Source organism: Mixophyes fleayi, chromosome 4 (assembly GCF_038048845.1).
Source record: "Mixophyes fleayi isolate aMixFle1 chromosome 4, aMixFle1.hap1, whole genome shotgun sequence".
Taxonomy (NCBI): Eukaryota; Metazoa; Chordata; class Amphibia; order Anura; family Limnodynastidae; genus Mixophyes; species Mixophyes fleayi.
This window is the reverse complement of record NC_134405.1, coordinates 16,640,795-16,659,012: the sequence shown is the minus strand read 5'-3', so window position 1 is coordinate 16,659,012 and position 18,218 is coordinate 16,640,795. Positions and strand designations below refer to the sequence as shown.

General features: G+C 41.0%; 1 protein-coding gene across 1 annotated transcript; it reads left to right on the top strand.

The window, feature by feature from the left end:
• Nucleotides 1–587: 587 nt before the first annotated feature.
• LOC142150481 (olfactory receptor 11L1-like) lies at nucleotides 588–1,517 on the top strand. Its single transcript, XM_075205677.1, has one exon. It carries the CDS (start codon nucleotides 588–590, stop codon nucleotides 1,515–1,517), a length of 930 nt encoding a protein of 309 aa, XP_075061778.1.
• The last annotated feature ends 16,701 nt before the right edge of the window (nucleotides 1,518–18,218 follow it).

Here is an 18,218-nt window from a genome sequence, read left to right as displayed (position 1 = left end):
GTTGAGGAATATCATAAGCTTGTCTGAAGAGGTTGGTTTTCAGAGAATGCTTGAAGGTTTGAAGACTAGAGGAAAGTCTAACTGTGCGAGGGAGAGAATTCCACAAAGTGGGTGCAGCCCGAAAAAAGTCCTGTAACCGAGAATGGGAGGATGTGATGAGAGTGGAGGAGAGATGTAGATCTTGTGCAGAACGGAGGTGTCGAGTAGGGAGATATTTCGAGACAAGAGAGGAGATGTATGTCGGTGCAATTTTGTTGATGGCCTTGTATGTTAGTAGAAGAATTTTATATTGGATTCGTTGAAATACAGGCAGCCAATTTAGAGACTGACAGAGTGGCTCAGCAGAGGAATAACGGTTTGTAAGGAAAATCAATCTAGCCGCTAACCCTTGAAATACCATAGTGCGGACAGGATTATTGCAGAATGATCTGTTGCATCTTCCTTACTACAAAAGCACCAGATTGTGCCGGTTGTTTCCTTTAAAAGTGTTCCATCTGTTTCTGCAATAAACATTTACATGGCATAAATATGTATATTACATTTCTCTTTCTATATTTCAGAACATGTGACACTACTTCTACGGTAAAATGTATGCATACAACCAGACAAGGATTGCAGAAATCTTACTTCTAGGATTTAAGAACAGCCATAATCTAAACAATTTTCTTTTTATATTATTTCTTCTCATTTACGTTATCACTTTAACAGGCAACCTTGTGATTATTGCATTGGTGGCAATTAACGACCGGCTTCACACTCCTATGTATTTTTTCCTCAGTCTCCTGTCTTCTTCTGAAATAATGACCATCACCAATGTTGTCCCAAGAATGCTCTCTGTAATTATGAAAGATGGAAACATTGTATCATTTACTGCATGTATGGCTCAATTTTATTTCTTCTCTGCGTCAACAAATTCAGAATGCTTTCTTCTTAGTGTTATGTCCTATGACCGCTATTTGGCCATCTGCTACCCCTTGAGATACATCTCCATCATGGACTTCAAGCTCAGAGTGAACCTCGTTTTTTGGTCATGGTTGATAGGGTATATAATTACATTAATTATAACTATTCTAGTTTGTAATCTGCAGTTCTGTGGGCCCAATGTTATCGACCATTTCTTCTGCGATCTGGCCCCCATACTACAGCTTTCCTGTTCAGACACTTCAATGGTGGAAGTCCAGGCTTTTATATTTTCTGTTCCTGTGATTCTCTTTCCATTTATTTTCATTGTTATAACCTACATCTTCATATCTTTTGCCATCATTAGGATATCATCAGCTGCTGAGAGACAGAAAGCCTTCTCCACCTGCAGCTCCCATCTCGCTGTTGTTTGTACATACTATGGGACCCTGATTAGTGTTTACTTATTTCCATCGACTGGGCATTCCCCCAATGTAAGCAAAGTCCTTTCCTTACTATACATTATAGTAACCCCATTGCTTAATCCAATCATATATAGTCTAAGGAACCAGGAGATCCAGGCAGCTCTGAGAAAAATTACAATTAAGAAATCGTAAGTGACAAAAACACAAGCCGTGTCTTCATTTTATCTCCTAAACTTCTACTAGGTCATGTAGGGTTGGACATAATGTGCAGTATGTTGTGTATAATACGCTTTTTACTTCTGCGCATGAGCACAAAGCACTAGTTATGGTTGGAGCCATATGAAGACTGAGTCCCATCTTGCAGTTACAACTGCTTACGGGCCCATGTGTTTGAAGAAGTGGAACAAGGAAAAGAGGGGGCATGTAAGCCTAGCCAAAATAAATTATGGGACTATTGACACAAATGCGACTAATATAGAGAGAAACTCAGACGTCCATGTGCCTGTCAGGAAACGGGAAACTTGCAGGTGCTCAACCATTGCTATAAGTTACGAACTGATGATGATGACAATTAACTGAGGTGCGTCCGGTTCAACATATCCGTGTCAAATGTGTATCTTTTCAGAAGCAATTTATAACTGTGTTTTAGATGGAAATTACGTCCAATAGTATATTTGTTTTTATTGTTACATGTTTGTGAGAACAAGATTATTTTCTATCGACCTGTTAATCAAATCCATTTATTGCTTGGCGTAGGTGACATGTCCAGCTAGCCAATCTCGATGGAACTCTTAAAGTTGCTAATTGAGTGGTGGCCATTATAAAATAAACTGTGATTTAATGTAAATGATATCAACGCTAATGTGGAAAGTACATAATCTTATTCTTTCACCATTAAATGTATGTTTTTGGAAGAATCCAAAAACAATAAATAATAGACGAGACGAGTTTTGTTGAAATCAAAAATAGTGCTAAAGCTCGGCAACGGTTTTGGAAACAAAACCAAAAGACGGTATGGTACGATTATATCTAATAAAGACGTACCATGATTGCAACTTATTTATAGGATTCTTGATGTTGTCTGTGCTATAATTCTGCAAAATTTATAAAAGCTCCTAGAATTTAGAAATGGTTACACTTGATCGGTTTATTGTAGATTTACTGGAATAGACAAAGCAAATTACGAGTATTTTATTTTTGTTTTTTACTTTGTACATGATGACTGTGAGGATTAGGTACCTAATGTAAATGATATTCTTATTCATAATGGGGCACATTTTGGACAAATTTGCCCATAGATGTGTATGTACATATGTGATGAAATCTGACATTGATCTGGCCACTTGGGGCGGTCTGTCCAAGCAGCCATATCACCTTCTGCATTTGCACTTTTGTCATCGACTAAATGCTTGCCAAATGTGACAGGAAAGAACTGTGAACTGCTAAATTATCTTTATTTGCTGTGAGAATTTAAGTTTACTTATTTATGGACTAAAAATGTTTGGGAACTGTTCATCCATCTTTGGGACTATATCAATAAATGGACCCATTTGGTTCTTAAATGTAGCCAGGTGAGTTGCACGTTTCACTGTGGACTATAAATGGCTGCTCAGACATTTTCTGTCATCTAGTTTCTCCCACTGGACCAAAACACGAAGCCAGAAGACCTGAAAGCCCATTCTTTGTTAACTGGGAGTAAGATTATCAATAACAAATTTAGACAACGATTGTTCTTCCCTGAAGTTTACCAGACATTGGGTTACCATACCAGCAGGGAAGAATCTCACATTGGGCTATTCTCTGCCCATCTCAAAGGCCCAAGGACATCCCGGCCAATTTGCAAGACAGGTGACCCTAGGACTACCCTGTAGGCTCCTTGTGGGAAATTTGAATTGAATAAAAAGGCCCTGCAAAGGAAGTTCTGAGTGTTCGGGATTTATCTGAGTCTGGTGTTAGAGTTCTGTCTCCTAGTTGCTCAGAAGAGTGACTCTGCTCAAATCTGTGTCCTATTTGCAACAAGAGAGGAGCCAGTTTCCTGGAAGGAACTCTGCTCCATTTGGAGCTGATCATGTATCTGTTCACCTGGATAAATAGCTTGGCCCAGGTGAGTCACAGTCAAAAGTGAAACAGATGCTGGCTTAAAGTTATTGCACCAACAGCTAGACTTGGAGTAGTGTTTGGAAGGATTTAAAAAACCTGAGGCTTTGTTACTATGGTAAATGCCTCAGAACCACAACCTTTGTGTAACAGCTTGGTTTGAGATTTAACAGCCCATTCAGATTATAGGAACTACAGCTTGGCCAGGCTCCAGGTACTCCTAATGGACTGCTCTATCTTCCTTGCAGTTATCTTGGCAATTGCTTCAGGACCACTAGAACACAGCGTGGCTTGAAAACGGTTTTATACAACTTGGCCCAGCCACTGAATTTTTCTATTTAAACAATAGTTGTTGCCCTAAAATAAACTCTGGGATGCTGTGGGGGAGTTATTGAAAGTTGGTGATACCCTGTGTGTTGTTTAAAGTGTTATTCATCTTATTGCTATTGATTGCAGTGGTCTTGTTGCCTATGCTAATAAAGGTACTGTTGTATCATCTCTCTCTTAATCTGTGTGATCCTGAACCCCTAAATTCCAGGGATACCAAGTGAGCTATCACCCTAACACCCTGGTATCCCAACACCAGTGGCCGAAGAGTCTGGTATACTCTAGAATGCCATACCGCCACTTCGCCTACTGCTTTTATTGTAAAACTGTTCCACTCACCTACATTTTCCATACCGCCACTTCTAAATTTCCACTTCAACCGCTGCCTGACACCATATAAAAACAAAATGTCATTTTTTTTCTAAAGAAATAAATTAAATTTAAATCACAAACTGTTTTGCAAGCAATGAATAGCTAAATTTACATATGTTTCATGCCATAAAATGTAATTATATCACTTATCCTTGTATGTTGATGGAACCCTAGTTGTTTGCTTAAGGACCCTTTAAATATAGTAAATGTGGGGTAAAATTGAGCAACAATATAGTTTTGGTTTTATATAATAAAATGTGTCTGGCAGCTGACAGTGCTGGGGAACTGAATCTAGAAAGTCTTAAACATCCAAGTTCCATAAAGTTCAATGAGATCCCAGGTGGAGTCAACCAAACATCTTCATCATCATCATCAGCTATTTATATAGCGCCACTAATTCAGCAGCACAGTACAGAGAAAACACTAACACCAGTCCCTGCCCCATTGGAGCTAACAGTCTAAATTCCCTAACATACACACAGACTGAGAGACTAAGCTTAATTGGGACTATATGTCCCTATGTACTATGGATGTCAGGCTCTTGTACTTCTTATGATGTGTATAATTCAACATGACCATGTAAATGTGTCATTTTGCAAATTTTTTGAGCATTGTACATGTAAGTTTTGGAAGCAAATGTGTTCAACACTACATGAGGCCCCTGCAGACAAGGACAGATTCCGTTCTAACTTGCTGTGAGCTGTAGTGTGATACAGAACTAGGTAGTTGCTGGATAAGGAAAATTGGGATCCTGGAGGAGGTTGCTCCTATCTACTACATGGAGGCAGGTAACAATGACAGGGTCTAGACATGGGCAACCCCTTTAAACTCACCAATGTACTTAAATAAATCTCTAATGTCATTTTAAGTGACAAAAAAATTAATTTAATGTCATTTTTATTAATTTATCTGAAATAACCTGATTGCTATTTCAAGTAATTATAATGAACATAGAGGAAATCTTCACATTGACAATAAATGAACTTCACTGCTTTTCTGGTTTTAAGCATTTTCTTTAGTTTTTATTTTATTTTGACAGTTTGTTATTAGCACATGCTACTAATGTCCATTTATTTTGTTACTTTTATGTATGTTTTTACTGGTACTCTTTAAAACCTCATTAAAAAATAAATGTTACCTATAACAATATTATCTCCTGTGAACAACTGGTATAACCCCAAACATCAATGAAGACAGATTTCAAATCACAGACAGCTGGGTGGCCACTGAGGTCCATCACTCTACCTATTGAAGGGTTATATTGATAAAACTCAAGGGTAGAACAACAGGGATGCAGAGGGTGTGGCCACTATGGGGTACTAGGTGAGGGGGGCCTGACAAAACTGCATCACCCCTCCCTCACTGATGCCCCCCACTCCCCAGAGGCCTCTTCTGAGCCAACATGACAACACATGTGTAGTGGGTTCATGCACTCGAACATGCATGCTCAGAAGGGACCCCCCTCTGCACTTTTGAAAGCTGAACAAGGGTCGGGGAGGCTACAGTGGCATCTTTGGGCCCCTGCTCAAATGTAGCTATAGGGCCCCATGTACATGGGTGCACATGTGGATGTTGGCACTTGTAGTGGCACCAGTGTGCAGTAAAAATGTTGCCCTCCCCATCATTGAGGGGCATTAATTAACTATTGCCCCTATTAGTAATCAAATAGTATTGTCCCCTTTGTATAATCATATATTCAAATTGCCCACGTAATATAATAATGCAATAATATTGCCCCCTTAGTGTAATAAAAAATACATTTACCCACAATAAACAATTATAAATTAATAGATATTGATTGCCTCCATAATTTATTAGTTAGTACTGTCTCTTCTTATGTTCTTCTCAAACAGCACGCGGTTTAAGCTATCTGGCCTATCAGAATTAGGTCTAAATAAAATGTTTACATTTTTGTAAGATGCGCCCAAAACGTATTGTGCATTAAAATTGTATGATACGCTTCTACATCTGTTTGTTGAATTGGGGTAATAATAATAAATCTGGACCACTGGAGTGACACATATACAGGGCCGGACTGGGACTAAAAATCAGCCCTGGCATTTAAAGCACACAGGCCCACGTGTTGTGGGCTCCATGCACTATATTGTTGCACACTGATGCTGGCGCAGTACAACATGATGTAGTATGAGTGTGTGTGTGGGGGGGGGGGGGGTATTTATTTCTCCTAATGACCCTCAACATTACATTATTAGCACCCCAATTACATCAATAAACACCATGACAATACATTATTAGTACCCAAATTACAGCAATAAATAACCCCCCACACACACTCATACTACATCAATCACCCCCACATTACAGCAACCGGCATCACCCCCCACATTACAGCATTCAGCATCACCCCCCACATTACAGCGTCCAGCATCACCCCCCACATTACAGCGTCCAGCATCACCCCCCACATTACAGCATTCAGCATCACCCCCCACATTACAGCGTCCAGCGTCACCCCCCACATTATAGCAATACCCTCTCCTACTTATTAGCAATACTAAGCACCAAACACACTACAACATTGCCACCAGCACGCCACCCCATACTACAGCAATACCACCAATTATACAGACGCCACTGTAGGAAACAATGTTTTGCTTTTTTCAAATCTCCCACAGAATAGCAACAACGAACAGAGTACTTACACACACATATAGGTAACAGGTACCCTATTCCCTCAATTAAATAGTAACGGCAGAATTTTCATGAATCATTCCACATGAAATAAAACTAACATATATCTAAAAAAAACATAACTATTGAATGATCAGTTGAACCCACACGGCCGCATTAAAAGTATTTCCATCTACAGCAAAATGTCACAGAAAAATATTTTTGTTTTACTACAGTAATTGGATATGCGTCTTTTCTATTCATTTTAAATAACACAGTATATAAATTAAGGGGGATAGAGGAGGTGGGTGAGAAATAATTGGATGTGATCCATCAGTTTGAATAGATAGGAAACATCTAGATTATTTACCTGGAGGCGTCTACCGCCTTGACTCACAGGCAGGGCTGACAAGAGGAATTTTGGGCCCCGATACAGCAACTTCTTTGGGCTCCCGTCATATTCAACAATGAAAGACTTGCCTTTGGCAGAAGTTCATATGATGCCACACTGTAGTGTGCCCAGTTCATATTATGCCACATCGTAGTGCCCCACGGTCATATTATGCCACATAGTATTACCCTCAATACATATTCGGTCATGCAGAAGTGCCCACAAATCATATTATGGCATAGTAGTGCCCCCAAATCATTAGTAAAGCTCAGATAAAAACTCATTCACAAATAAAAATTGGTACAGCATATCAGATACTGAGTGTGAGTCTCCCAAGAGCAGCTTAATACATCATTTACAATGCAAACAAAAATAGATATATTGACACAATTACAGATAAAATTTATGACAAGCAATGTTTTTTCCTCTTAATTAAAAATCTCTGTACAGATAAATATGCAAAAAACTTTACAGCGCAATAATGAGCAATACATAGTGTTAAACATTATTGGATACGCTGTAGTGTCCCCAGTTCAAGAAAGGATGGTTAAAAACATATTGCACACGAGAAAATATATGAACTTACCTGATTATGGCATCCTGTGTTCTGTTCTCCTACTGGGCGCGCTGGGCGAGGAGGGATCAGCAGCTGTCAGCTCACACAGGCAGTCGGGAGCAGGAATAGAGGGCAGTGGTCGAAGCAGAAATTTAGGAGTGGGGGTATAGAAAATATAAGTGAATGGAGTATGAAGGCTTGTTTTTTTTTGTTTTTTTAACACTTGTCCCCTCTGTGCATTTCCATTCTTCATTACTACTTGTGTTTTATGATGGCTGCATCCCTGACATTCCCATTCTTAAGATGTCTCTCCCTTTACACTTTCTTTTACCTATGCCCCTGCACCATCTTCTCCTTTGTCCCTCTCACTTAACCCCCTGCACCACCTTCTCCGCTGGCTCTCACACATCTTCCTGTACCACCTACTCCCCTGGCTCTCTCACACGTCTTCCTGCACCCTCTACCCCCCGGCTCTCTCACTCCTCTTCCTGCACCCCCTACCACCCTGGCTCTCTCACCCCCTCTCCCAGAACCCCCTTCCCCTTTGGCTCTCTCACCCCCTCTCCCAGCACCCCCTGGCTCTCCCCCCCTTTCCCAGCACCCCCTTCCGCTCTCTCACCCCCTTTCCCAGCACCCCCTTCCGCTCTCTCACCCCCTTTCCCAGCACCCCCTTTGGCTCTCTCACCCCCTCTCCCAGCACCCCCTGGCTCTCACCCCCTTTCCCAGCACCCCCTTCGGCTCTCTCACCTCCTTTCCCAGCACCCCCTTCGGCTCTCTCACCCCCTCTCCCAGCACCCCCTGGCTCTCATCCCCTTTCCCAGCACCCCCTTCGGCTCTCTCACCCCCTCTCCCAGCACCCCCTTCCGCTCTCTCATCCCCTTTCCCAGCACTCCCTTCCGCTCTCTCACCCCCTCTCCTAGCACCCCCTGGCTCTCACCCCCTTTGGCTCTCTCCCCTCCTTTCCCAGCACCCCCTTCGGCTCTCTCACCCCCTCTCCCAGCACCCCCTGGCTCTCATCCCCTTTCCCAGCACCCCCTTCGGCTCTCTCACCCCCTCTCCCAGCACCATCTTCGGCTCTCTTACCCCCTCTCCCAGCACCCCCTGGCTCTCACCCCCTTTCCCAGCACCCCCTTCCGCTCTCTCACCCCCTTTCCCAGCACCCCCTTCCGCTCTCTCACCCCCTTTCCCAGCACCCCCTTTGGCTCTCTCACCCCCTCTCCCAGCACCCCCTGGCTCTCACCCCCTTTCCCAGCACCCCCTTCGGCTCTCTCACCTCCTTTCCCAGCACCCCCTGTCTCTCACCCACTCTCCTAGCACCCCTTGGCTCTCATCCCCTTTCCCAGCACCCCCTGGCTCTCACCCCCGCGACACCCCCCCCCCCCCGAAAATCGCGGCACCCCCGCGACCACCCTCCGAAAATCGCGGGCACCCCCCCGAAAATCGCGGCACCCCCGCGACCCCCCCCCTCCGAAAATCGCGGGCACCCCCCGAAAATCGCGGCACCCCCGCGACCCCCCCCCCCCTCCGAAAATCGCGGGCACCCCCGAAAATCGCGGGCACCCCCCCCTCTTCAGTAAAAAAAAAAACAAATTAGAAAAAAAAACAGGAAACTCACCAGTGTAACTGGCTGCACAGCATAACGGGGAAGGGAGCTGGGGAGCGCGCAGCAGAGGTGGCTGGTTCCTGGAACCACCAGCCACCAAGAAGACAGGGGGAGTTGGGCCGGCCCATATAGCCATCGGCCCTTCTGGCATTTGCCAGAAGTGCCAGATGGCCAGTCCGGCCCTGCACATATATCACTTTGAGGGTCCCAGCTATTGTAGTACATGTTCCAACAGGTACTGGAAGATATAGAAATGTTGTGGTTGCAAAAGGAGCTAAAACCTTTGAATATTATGGGCCTTTTTATTCCCATTGGATGACATTTAGGATGAATGTTCTCACGTGGACTAAATCTGGAAAAAGGTTTTCATGTTTAGCAAAGTGATAAGAGAGGAGTTTTATTGAGTCGTTATTTATATAAAAGTTTTGTTTCTTTAACTCTTTGTGTGGATTTATTTTTTTCTATTTCAGCTACTGTGGATGGAACTGCATGCTCCCCACAAGCTCTGGCTGTCATGGGCAAGCTGGAGCTTGTGGTTCCACAATCTCCAGCATGCACTTAGAGTCAATGGCTGCTAGCGTTTGCTGGGACAAGAAGTGCCATGATAACTGGGACCATTAGAGGGGCAGATTTATTTCTATTACTATTACCCTATTACCCAGAGTGCTATTCTGCATGCAGCTGCTGCTTTCTATGCGGGAGCCCACTTTGTTTGTTGCAGAGGCTCCCTCAGTGGCTCCAGTCCCACGCTGATCAGGCGTGGACAGGTTCTCACCATAACAGAGAGACCCCAAATTGTGGGTTTCCTTATTTTAGTGAGACCAGTCTACCCTGTTGGTTACCGTTTGAGTGGAATGGACCTATGCTGGTTGTTCCAGGCTCTCTAGCACTGGGGCTGTTCATCGATTTTGCAAAGGGCACACTGTACAGTGTTTGCACATGAACACCCAAAAATTTAGCTCTTTGGGGCAAGGGGTCATGAGTTACATGTAATTCAAAATCCAGGTTTAAATTTTGGCACACTAACAGAGGCAATGCACATTTTGTACGCAGAGCAAATAAAATGATATCCTAATACATATGAGGCCCAAATGGGTAGATGCATCAGCTTATTATCTCTATTATAATTTCTTATAGTGTTTCATTAATAAACATTATGTTACCCTTTATTTATTGTTTAAATTATTATTGTTCTTTGTTGTATAAATATACCAGATGCTGACATTTTATGTAATAGAAATAAATGCACATTTATTTCCAAACAAACTTTTAATGGAAGAAACAAAAGATGCGCAAAATATTCACAACTATAATGCAAAAAATTGTCTAATTCCACATCTGCAATTTGATCCAGCGACTTTGCCTTAACTACAAAAATCCCTATGCCTACTAAACCACAGAGTAGAATGAATTGTCATCTTAGAGCTATTTATTGATTATAAATTCTGTGAATTGTGGAATGCAGAATTTACAAATACATTCAGACGAATGGAAGAGAAAAACAAGAAATCATTTTATAGGTCCAAAGCTTTGCACAACTGTGTCACTGGGAAAATTCAATTTTCATTCCATCCAAACTGTTTTAAAAAGTTTCCACTTTCTGCTTCCAAAATTTTAGCAAAATCCAGCACAGTTTGTGTAGCAATCTTTGAAAGATTTGCATGCCATTATTTTTTAATATATTCACATTCTATAGTTTTCCTACATATGAAAAGATATTTCCACATGGCTGATTTGATTTCTTGATTCCTTAAGCTGTATATAATAGGATTGAACAATGGGGTGACCACAGTGTACATTAGAGATACCACTTTGTTGATATTCAGAGAAAATCCTCTGGAGGGCGCTACATACATTGCAAACAGTGCTCCATAATAAGTGCATACAACAGCCAGGTGAGAACTGCAGGTAGAAAAGGTTTTCTGTCTACCTGTGACCGAAGTGATCCTCATTATGGTTAGAAAAATATAGCCATATGTGACTGTGATTAACACAAAAGGGACTATGGTTAGAACACTGGAGAATGCAAACACATAAAATTTCACTGAGGACACATCCAAACAAGACAATTCCAGGCGAGGTCCGAGATCACAAAAAAAGTGGTTAATCACATTTGGACCGCAAAACCACAAAGTTTGCATGAAAAATATTGTAACAAGTGTAACTTTGAACCCTACTAACCAGCAAAATACAATCAGTGAAAAACAAAGTTTTATATCCATAACAGTGGTGTAGCGCAATGGATTACAAATTGCGAGGTAACGGTCATAGGACATAGCAGTGAGCAAAAGACACTATGTAGCTACTAAACCACCATAGAAAAAAAATTGGGTAATGCAGCCTGTAAGGGACACAATCACACGTCCTGACAGCATGATAGACAATATGCTGGGGACAATGTTTGAAGTAAGCAACATATCAGAGAAGGATAGGTGACCAAGGAAGAAGAACATAGGAGAATGAAGATGATAACTGGTTGACACCAATAAGATGATGACGAAGTTTCCATTTATTGTCACTATGTATATGATGAGAAACACAGAGAAGATAAGGAACTTGAAATCATGCAGGTTTTCAAATCCTTTTAGAAGAATTTCAGTTACAATTGTTGTGTTCATTGCACAGACTGCAGTGGGAGAAGAAACGAAGATTATGGAACATATATTCTATATTATCACATTGACGGTTCAAAAGATATTACCTACTGCATTTAAAATTTGCTTAACATTGTAACACAACTTATGACAATATTATGATAGCCCAATTAGTCTAGACATACAGAGCCTGAGTCATTAAGGAGAGCAAAGCATAAAACAGGAGTGAATGTTCTCCGGGACAAACCATGTTACAATGCAACTGGTGCAAATTATTTTATTATTTTGCACATAAGTTAAATACTGGCTGTTTTTTTCCTGTAGCACACAAATACTTGATAGCTTTATTTTTGCACTGAAATTTAAAGTTTGTCTAGGACATGCCCTATCCCAACTACAAATCTGTTGCCATATTTTACATTTACCTCCCCCTCCAATTCAACATGGTTTTGCCAGGGTGCAGAGTTACTCCTTTTATATACTTTGCTCTCCTTGATGACTCGGGCCAACAATATTCAAAATTACCATTTAACATGAATATTGACTTACACTACTTAGCAAAAAAGGCATCTGTCTTGAGTATTGGGTCTAAGTGGCCATAATTCAATATTTGTGTCATATTTTTACTTCATGTCCATCACATTCACTATCTCATGAGGTATGAGAGGTTCCTTATAGCTGAGTGTATGAGATACTTGTATGTGCTTGAGCCATGGAACCCTCATGAGAATAGTCTCTCATGTTGTGATGTAATTTCCACCAATGGTCTCTGTGAATTACAGATTGTCTTACTGGTGTTCTTGGAATCAAATCTATTGTCTGAGTTATGGGTAGATTGACTTTTTGCTGACTTCTTACTGATGTTGATTTTGGACCCTGACCACAAACTCTCTCCAAATTTTTGGGGTGTCTAAATATTCTGTACTGAATTCCTGATTTAATTTTTTTCGCATGAAGGTTGTGTTATGAATCTCATAAAGCTTTCTCTATCACTATCATTCCAGCCATAATCACAAGGTTAGTAACTACGGGCTGATGCTAAGTTGGATGCATGTTAGGTGCAATTATCACTAATAAAAAGTCAGTAAAAATATAGTATGTACACCCATATGCTGAGCTGTAGGCATCTCAAGGCTTATGTCAGACATACATACACCCACATACACACAGCCAGGTCATAAGCAAAATACAAGTTTGTATTTATTTGCTTTGATAGCTAAAAGCACATTTTCTATTAGGCTTAATATTTTACAGCATATATAATAATCCTCATGTTCAAATGAAAGTAGCAAAAAATATTTGTAAAACTATGTACAAAGCCCTTGGGCTTCTGGGGTATGGGGTCAAGTACTAATGTTGGAAGCTGACCAGAAAAAGGACGTGTCCCATCTCTGAAGTTATAAACAGTACTGAGTAATATTTCAGCACTACACTCTGCTGTCTAGGGCTGTGATTGACAATAGTATTGTACAATGAGAACAAAGAACCAATCTTATCCCTTTTGGTGATTGTGGTGCCCTACTTCCTGTTTAAGGTGGCTGGGTTTCTCTTGGATGGATCTTAGCACAATATACGTGTATTGGTCTAGTGCTCGTTACCAAATCCACTACACATAAACTGCTTATTTCTCAATCTTTCATTAGGTACAAGTCCAAATATAATAAAATTAATGTTCATATATTGCATTCTGTTGAAGAACCTTCTCCTATGATATGATTCTCAAGCCATTTCATGCATTGTTCAAAAGTATCTCCCATCCTCCCAGCCACATGGCAAGATTAGCTATTTTGCATGTGTTTGTAAAACCCCCCACACAACTCTGGTCAGTTTCAGATAACAGCTTTGAAGCCTGAGACAAAGGAGGGTGTTGGGACACTGGAAGGGACACATACATAGTGGGGAGAACCGACAGTGGTGATGACATCATCATCCCTGGACCCAAGAAGCTCCATGTGTGTGTGGTGAATCACCACACACATGCTGTTACTTGGGAGGCTGGGTGTTTCCAAGTTTGGACTATAAAAGTCCAGACCTGGGACCCTCTCTCTCTCTCTGGATGCCTGCTGCCCCTTGACAAAGAGCTCTACACTACACTGCAGGACATACACTAGGGATACATTACACTACGGATACACTACACTAGGGATACACTACACTGCAGAAAACATCTATAGGATTACAACACACTACTATATATATATTACACTAAGCTACAAGAAAGGATTCTATACTACAGGAACGTTCCCTACACTGCAGATAAGAATCGGACCGAGGATACAAGGACTTGATAAGTATCAATAATATATATATACCCATAGAGCTATATGTGTATTTGTAATGTGGATTTAACTATTTATATACATATAACTGTGTAGCTATTGTCTGATATCTGTGATAGTTAAATCAATTTTATAAATACTGATTCTTATTAAGGATACATATGCAAAGCTAGGATAGTGTAAGGAATAACGGTGGTGAACATAGGGTTAATGTTATATTTATATACTATGTTATGTTGAACAACGTTATGATATGTGTGTGAATTGTGAATATAAGCTTTTCTGTGTTAACAGTAAAATACTTTGATTTAAATACATACATATGTTGTGAGTATTGATTATTTATAACGAATATATACTGTGAAGTACTGCTGAGATACAGTGTTTATTGGATAAATAGTTCTGTAAAACTTGTGTTATTTAGTGTGGTCAAAAGACTGAGTAAGGCAACACTGTGTAAGGAAAAGTGCATAAAAGTGCGAGTTTTATAGCGAGTGTATCTAAGAATATAATTAAAGGATAGCGTGCGCATGTGAGGCGCTACCACAGGTCCTTTAACATTGGCGAGCTTAGCCCTGGCTGTTTTAATTGCAATATACTAGGATATAGTAGTGAAAATTGTTATATTGTTAATCTAATTCGGTAGAGGAGCGGGGACGAATAGCTTAGGTACACAAAGGAGGTGATACTTATGTGTTATTAGCGTACGCTTTCTCTGGAAAGAGGTTTGGACAGATAACATTGTTTTACTTGAGGCCTAGAAGAAATACAATTAATTACAGCGAATCTAGTTTAAAATTTAAAGTTTCTTGGATACTCGTTGTTTTATTTCTTTCTTTAAGAAGGAACGGCTCGTCGCACTGTGAGCGTTTGTGAGAAACGTGGATTCACTTTTCAAGGTTGCAACAGTCATTTGGAAGGGTCCTGCTGAGAGGGGAAAGACGTTCCTGAACTGATAAGGATCTTTCTGGAAGCAGCAGTATTACGTCTCAGAGGCTTAAGGGGACCTGTATTACTACAGTGAGAAGTAACACTCAACACAGAACAAAAATGACTTCTGTATCTGGACAGGCGAGTATGAGTTTTATTACCATTGAGAAGTTGTCAGCAAATAGTATGTTTAACCCAGTGATTCCTAATAACTACACATCTGCTGAAACATTATGGGCAACACTTTTAGAACAGGCTTATACACATGATGCGCTGTGTATTAATAGGAGAACCGTGTTCAACAAAAAAACTAAACGTCTCCAAATGTTAGCTAAATTGGTACATGCTTATGAAGATAGGATTTGGACATCTGAACACGCTGAGATGATACTTAAAAACAAAAAGGGCACTGATGCAAATTCTCATTGCCAGTGCTGCATTGAAAAGGTTAAAAGTGTTTCCATACTTGAAGCACAATTGGAAGACAAAGATATGGCCAATATAGATAGGGAAAGACAGATTTGTATGCTCAATTCCCAAATATTAGAGAAAGAAAAATATTACACAGATGTTGATAAGGAATTGGCAGAACTGTATACAGAAATCAATGTATTCAGGGATAAGGTAGCATCTAATGAAGTTCTAATTGCTGAATTACAAAGTGATTTAATCAATAGAGCACAAATGATAACCAATATACAAAAAATTATCAATGAGTTATCACCCTTCTCCACAACACAAAATACATCCATGGCTAGAAAGCAGGTATGTATAACAGATAAGAGAAGCAGTGAAACAGGGAGTATAGGACATAATATACATATGCCCATACTTTCTCCTGTGATAGATCAGCGAAATCCAATAGCCTCAGTGGCTGACCCTGTAGCACGCACATTAACTTATTCCCCAACACCCATGGGGAATGTCTCTAATGGTCGTGCGCAATTTGCGGATGATCAAGTTTTTGGCCTAGGCAGTGGTTGGGAAACTGTACATACCGCTTCTACACCACAAACAAGTCACGGTAATGGCACAGGATTGCATGTTTCCCATCGAAATTATAGTATGGAGAAGACTCAATTTCTGTTGAAAATCCGTAAGGAAATTCCAAAATATGATCCCATTATAGACCCTTTTACCTCCTGCGATATTTTTGAGGGACATTGTGACAAATTTAGTGTCGCCCCAGAACATCGCATGGACTTGTTTAAATTGTGGTTACCCACTCACCTCAATCAGAGGTATGCAGCAACTGGAAAAACTGCTCCCAAAAATGGTCAATTTCACGATGAGGAAGAGAGACTTTCTGTCTTAATGAAATTGGCAACTGGCCATTGGGAAGTTACCCCAGAGATCCTATCTAACTTTAAACCAACCATTCACGATGAGCCATTGTCTCTATGTGGTAGGTTTGAAGCAATGTATAGAAAAGTCACCAAGGATCAAGGTGCAGACGTTCCACAAGGCATGATACGCATGTTTGTGGAAAAGTTTCCTTACATTGACACAGCAATTCGCTTAAGTGCGGCTAAAGAACCAACGCTTGCAGATGCAGCAATGGTTATAGAAGAGTATAGACAAGATTTGATGAAAAATAGGAAGTCACTGAAGATGAGGGAATATGTTGTGGTAAATGGCAGATCACAAGATAACCGTTACACAACATATGGCAATGTGCGCAGACAGACACATATTACGCCTACAGCTCCTCCACAGGAGAAATGGGTGAATGTGCAATGTTATGCATGCCTAAACTTTGGCCATGTAAGACGTAACTGTCCACAAGGTGTTCGCAAAGAGTATATAAGGGACTCTGAACACCTGGGCAATAACAATGGCTTTAAAAACAAGCCTTACGTTAGAGAGTTAGATAAGCAAACACATACCCAGTCAAAACTGCAGCACCTGAATCAGATGCAAAAATGTGTGTCGCTTGTAAGTACACATACTGGCCAAACAGGACAGTCTCATGTACAGTTACATAACTCAGTGACTCCACAGACACAGAACTCTTTAGAACAGGTAAACAATTGTGACGTACAGAAAGCACAAGTAGCAGTTCGCACAGCAGATATCCCTACTGGGAATCTGGTGCAATTAGATTGAAGGTTAGGGACCCCTAAGGATCTGGCACCAATATGCAATATCATATTGGATTCCTCAGGGAGACCCCACATAATGGCCAAAATAAGAAATGAATTACTGAAAATTCTGCTTGATACTGGGGCAGAAATTTCAATCACTAATGTAGAACATGACTTACTACCAGACAGCCCTCAGTGTGTGGTGACTGGATTTGATCACCAACAAGGGGGGGTAAAAGCCCAAAGAATTGAGGAAGTCACTGTGGAAATCAACAGTGATTTCACCTTAAAAATTCCTATGTGGTATTATTCAGGTTCTGATAACATTATCGGAACTGATGTAATGACACAGAATGGCTGGATCTTAGATCTAGCAAACTGTTTACTATGGAAGGGACCACGAAACTCAAAGGTCTGTGTGATAAAGAAACATCACTTAGGACCACCCATACATGAAATTGCTGGAACAGCTAACATGGTTGTACACAAATGGCCAGAGGTCTCGCATAACACAGACCTTGAACCTATTGTATACAAATTCCCAGAGCTGTGGGCTCAAGGGAAGAATGATTGTGGAAAGATGATTGATGTTCAGGTGGACATACAAGGACCAGATCCACCACCTCAACGCCAATATCGTTTCCCCCCTGAAGCTATGGAACCAGTGATAGAAGCTGTGACTGACTTAGAAGCAAGGGGGGTGGTCATAAAGGGAAATTCCAAGTGCAATAAACCCTTGTGGCCTGTCAAGAAGAAGGAGACTAACACCTGGAGACTCACAATTGATCTCAGGGTTTTGAATAAATATACCCCCATGTCAGCACAGGTGGTAGCAGAGACACCAGACATATTGGCAAGAATAAACGGCAAAAGTAAGGTATTTTCTACCATTGATGTAGCCAATGGTTTCTTTTCGATACCATTGACAGAAAGCTGCCGTTACAAATTTGCATTCACCGTGCAAGATACGCAATACATGTTTTGCGTATTGCCCCAAGGATTTCACAGTAGCCCCACATACTTCCATCA